A 5,661-nucleotide genomic window follows, 5' to 3' on the forward strand; every position below is an offset into this window, starting at 1 on the left:
TTACATGTCATTGACCTTATAAAACAGGAATTGTTGACTGTATGCTTAGGGTATCTTACGAAGGAAATATGAAGTTCATTGTTCACTCAGTATTTTCAGTCCATAATCAAGAGAAAGGAGAAGTTTATCAATTCCAAATCGCAATGAAACAAAATATATGGCTCCGCTCCACTTGTGCGTTTTCTTCCTTTCGTTGCGTTAACATTGTGTTTGGTATGCTTGAAAAGTATTCCTTCTCCCATTCCTTTTCCATTGAAGATGAGACCAAATCATTCCGTAGTTGAGGTGGAGGATTGGTACTGGAGATTAAGGAATAAACAATGAAGTGTTGAAACCAAAGGACTAATTTGCCCCAAATTTCTTTGATTCGCATGACACATCAATGCAAGATCACCTGAGGAATCAGGTTGAATTGGGTGAGCTCGACAGAAAAACCAGTTGGAATATCCAACAAATGGAGTAACCCGCATCAGCATGAAACGAGACACAATGAGAGGCTGAAATGAGAGTAATTGTAATTCCCCAAAAACATTATTTTATTGTAAGGGTAATCTGGTCACCACCCTTCATATATTTTATTGTAATGCCATCAAGCAGATCCAATTGGCAATAATTCATATTTTATGAAGTTGGAGTTCTAAATCTCACCCATATGAAGTATTACTGCGGCGATCAAGTACTATGTAACTTTTTTTATTGCTCAAACATTTGAGCTTCAAGCTCACAAAAATTTTTGCTATCAGAATAATCAGAGGGATAAGAAAAGGAAGGAAAGAAAAGAACACAATCTCCGGCATAAATAAATACTATCTTTAGGACATTATAGTAATTTTGGCAGAAGGGGAAACAAGGCGACGATACAAGCTTTTCTTCCCACAGGCTGATCAATTTACAGCAGTGATCTGGTCCGATACATTAAGTTGAATTTAACATATGTAGATGACCCAAAATCTAGAGTTCAACTAGTGCATCTTGTGCTACAAAAAGATGCATGAAGGGATTAATTTAAGTCAATACTTGAAGACGTGGCTGCACAGTCGTTCTGAGGTGTGTTAGAATGAGATGGGGGCTTATGAGTATGGATAACAGTAGCGACCATTAAGATAAGGGACACCAACACAGAAACTAAAGATAGCAGCAACATAAGCGCATGGGCTATGACCCCCTTAACCTCATGTGCGTACTGTGCTGAAGCCAAGGCTAAAGCCGTCACAGGGAACGAATAGGCCCACCACGCTACACTGAACTTCTTCATCGCCTTCTTGAACAGCAAGGGCCTTGAAACCTGATATCGATCAAAGGTCACCAAGTTAGCCTTTCATTACCCATACTCACTGGTTTGAAAAGAGATATATAAAACATCACATATATTTTGATCAAATAGTAAAATCTTACCAGGGACATGAAGAGGAAAAGCGAAAGGAAGAAGAGCATCTTGGAGAAATCATCAAACTTGCCAGAAATGGAATGCCAGGACAAGCTAGCCACGCTGGGTGCGGCGAAGAACAAGAAGAAAACAGGACGCAGCATTGCAGGGAGGCTATTATCTCCTGCTAGCCTCTGGTATAGCGTCACAAATAACACCAAATAATGAGCCATCCCCAAAGAAAATATGCACAAGCCACTTTCTCTCCAACCCATTCTCGCAGCAGCCTGCGCCCCCACCAAGTTCCCTATCACCGATAACAGACTCGTTGGGTTTGCCGCAATCGACAAAAGTCGCTTCCCTTTGGTGAACCACTGCCCATAGATCTTCACATCAAGAACCACCACAGGAACCACAAGCACCAACCAAAATACTTGGTAATGTACCGTGGTTGGAGGAATATGGGGTGATGATTGTAGCAGGAACAACCCGGAGATCCAGGGGACAAACAGGTAATTTACTCCCACGGGGTCTAAGAACTCCTTCCTGACCTTGTCGAAGTGAAAGAAGCATCTTAGGGTGTAGAGAATAGAAAGTGTGACCAGTGTGGCTAATGCTACTGACCATAGGAGAATGAGAGCCGTGGAGGGTATTATTAAAAACAAGCGTCTAAGAGCATGCGCGTCTTGGATTGGCTCTATGAGGAATTTCCAGAGTAAAGCTTGACTGGCCAGAGCAAGAGCGATCCTGAAATACCCGGCATGGATCTTAGATAAGATGCAGGATAAAGAAGACAGGACATGAATTATAAACTTGGGATGTGATTCAGTTTTTGTGATCGGATCATCAATTTCTAATACTATCTGTGGCTGTGATTGTTGCTCTCCCTCACTCATTTTACCACACAAGTTCCCAGTTCAGTTTCCAAAAACAAGTCGATGCATTTATAGACAAACTACTAAGGAGAAGGGAAGGAAAAGAATGTCCAGCTAAAACAACAGTACTTGATTAGAAGCAATAATATAGGCGGCTGAGGCTGATCCGGCTGCTCTATTCTTATTTCATGAACAGTTCATGAGTTAATTGAGAAAAATATTTTACAGTTTGTTCTCTGTACTTAATAATTCTTAAGAGCCACTAAATTTCAGCCATGTTTGAAAAAATCTAAATGAAAGTTACCGAACTTACGTTGTGTCTCGTCGAGCATTGAAGGCCTGATAGACGTGTCTTTGTCAACTACTTTGAAACTGGTGTTTTCCTTTCATTTTCATGAATAAGATCTTTGGATTCATAGTGGAAGGGAACCAGATCTTAACGATCTGAATTTATAATTCGTACCCACATTAAATGAGTCATTTTCTTTCAACAAGAAATATATAGGAGGTTCCTATCTGTAATAAAAGGAAGTTTCTCGATCGGTCACATTCTATTGCAGGGCAGGCTGGTTACACTGGATAGACTCCATGTTCGGTGGAGGACCTACGATCTTGTGTGAGAGAATAAAATAATTGGAGACGCGTGAGAAATGAGAATACAGTGAATATTTGTCCCATGAAATTGGAAGAGACACTGCAATACGCGGTGTTTATGAAGGAGGTTTTAGAATTTATTTATTGATATTTTGATTACATGCGGCAGGGACTTGTATACGCAGCAGACTGAGATCCAAGAGATATATTTGATCAGCTTCATGTGGCTAGGAAGAGGAGAAGGCCCTTTAAGCCAGGTGGGCCCACTGGAATAATAATAAGACCATCATTGAATAGCAAGGCTTAAAGACCCCGGACCGTCGGTTGATTCAACTGGTCAAAAATCGGTTCAGCGAGTTAATCGGTTCAGGAAATGAAAGACAGAAGACAGCAGATGAAGATGGAGGATGAAAGAGATTTGAAAGAAACCAAAACAAAAGAAAAGAAGACATTTCACACTAAACCGTCTCAGAGGAGCTCGAAGTGGAAATGTTGCAGTTCATTAGGACTCACCGCGGCGAAAAGAGAGGAGCCAAGGAGAAATAAGGAAGCGAAGAGTGAAATGAAACTAGAATTTTGCCTTTTGATATTATTAATTTATTATTAAACATTAGTAGGGTCTCCGCGTGCAAATATCTTCTTTACTTTTTTTAAATTGCATTGAATTAGTGTCATTTGTACAATATTGTACAATATTTTTACTGTTTTTTCTACTGTGCCCCATAATTTATCTTAATCTTATAGTATCTTCCTTTCAACATTACGAAATATCCACCAATCTAACCCAAAAAAAAAGAGAGAGAGAGAGAGGAAATCATAGCGAAGGGCTTCTGGAACATTTTATTTATAGAGAAAGGATCAAAGAATTTAAACTCATTTTGCAGGATCCTAAATCAAAATATAATTAATTTTATATTATTAAAAGACAAAATTACTCTTCATTTTTAAAAAGCTAAGTATATATTTAATTTTTTTTAATTTTACGTAAATATTTTATTTTAATTCTTTAATTTTATAAAGCATATCTTTAGTCCTTTAACTATAACATCTTTAGTTTCATAATAAAAAAGATTTATACAATAAACTTTTGAATTTTGATAAAATATTTTTAAATGTTGTCATATTAGTTTAATTTTTTTGAAATAACAACGATTAGCATGTAAATAATTATTTTAAACCAAAACATGTCAGAGATTAGAGGACTAAAAAGATATTTTTTAAAATTAAAAAAATTAAATTAAATTAAATTTATATAAAGTTAAAGAATTTAAAAAAGCACTTTAACCTTTAAAAAAAAAATCTCCCTACCATCATCGGCTTTTGGATTTAGGGAGACAAATTAAAGTTTTTAAAGTAGCTGGATGGTTAAACCCATATCTCCTTGGTGACCAAATAAATAATTAACCACTAGACTAGCAATCCATCTCACATATATAATACAAATCTTTGTGGTGTGTGTGTTACTTTTTATGTTAATACTTGTTAAGAGCTTAATGGTATTTGTTATTTCAAAAATGGCTACTTGTTAGTATGTGTGTGTTTACTTTTTATATTAATACTTATTAGGAGCTTAATAGTTACTTTTTATTTCAAAAATAGCTACTTGTTAAATTTAATGAAACTTGTTAAAAAAATTAATATGCACTAGTTTTTTATAATGTTTACTTGTTTTTATGATTTAAAAAGATAAGTCTCCAGTAATAATTTAATAAGTAACTATTTGTGAAATGATAAATCATGTTATAATTTTAAAAATTTCTCTTAATAATTTAAAATAAATCCTCATGAATAATTTAACAAGTAACTATTTATAAAATGACAAATCTCGTCATTGTTTTTGAAAATCTCTCTTATAATTTAACAAGTAAATTTTAGCAAAATAACAAGTTCATATAAATTTTTAACATATGAAATTTTAATAATAAAAAAGTAAATATTTATAAAAAACCACTCTATATTGTTATTGGCTTAAAAATTTCTCTTAATAATTTAACAAGTAAATTTTAGTTAAATAACAAGTTTATACTTCTAAGATGTGAGCTTTTGATAATAAAAACATGTAAATATTTATAAAAATTACTTCATATTAAATTTCTTTAACAAGTTTCCTTTGTTAGTTGAACAAAAAACTATATGTAAAATGATAAGTTTCGTATTAGCTTTAAACATTTTTTTTTAATTTTGACAAGTAAATTTTAGTAAAATAATAAGTGCATATAAGCTCTTGACATATAAGCTTTTGGTAATAAAATAAATAAATAATTATATAAAAAAGTAAGTGCTTATTAAATTGTTTAATAAGTCTAATTAGTAATTTAACAAGTAGTCATTTACGAAATGATAAGGAATCATTAAGTTCATAAAAAGTATTAGCATGGAAAGTAAAATAAAGTAAAATATATATAAAAATTACATTATATAATTGAAAAAAATTATTAATCTAGTGGCTAACTATCTTTGATGGCCAAAGGAATGTAGGTCCATATCTTCACTTGACCACCTTAAAAAAATTTAATTTATCTCCCTCATCAATTCAATGATTGGCATTGGAGAGCAATTCAGTCACTGATGTTGGAGTTTTGGCATTAGGCCCGATAGAGTGGTCAAGCCATTGATGCTGAAACTCTAATGGCCGGTGACCATGGGACATTTCTTTTTTTAAAAAAATAGGGAATAGTTTAATCTTTGTATACTAAAATTTAATTATATTTTAATCCTGTAGAGTGAATGCAAAATCTCTTGTAATCTTTTTCTTAGATAAAATACTCTAGAAGTCCTTTACTATGATTTTCCCAAAAAAAATGTAGGATGTAGTACTGTGTGGAT

The 5,661-nt window shown here is 33.7% G+C and overlaps 1 protein-coding gene across 1 annotated transcript; it reads right to left on the reverse strand.

Moving 5' to 3' along the window:
* Positions 1-796: 796 nt before the first annotated feature.
* Positions 797-2,487, reverse strand: LOC129298530 (S-type anion channel SLAH1-like). The gene is made up of 2 exons (XM_054936948.1): positions 1,396-2,487; positions 797-1,285 (listed from the first exon to the last, which is right to left on the reverse strand). Exons 1-2 carry the CDS (start codon positions 2,260-2,262, stop codon positions 1,001-1,003), a joined length of 1,152 nt encoding a protein of 383 aa, XP_054792923.1. The 5' UTR covers positions 2,263-2,487; the 3' UTR covers positions 797-1,000.
* Positions 2,488-5,661: the final 3,174 nt, after the last annotated feature.

Source organism: Prosopis cineraria, unplaced genomic scaffold, assembly GCF_029017545.1.
Source record: "Prosopis cineraria cultivar Desert tree isolate PC_DT_omini unplaced genomic scaffold, ASM2901754v1 PC840, whole genome shotgun sequence".
In the NCBI taxonomy this organism is placed as follows: Eukaryota; Viridiplantae; Streptophyta; class Magnoliopsida; order Fabales; family Fabaceae; genus Prosopis; species Prosopis cineraria.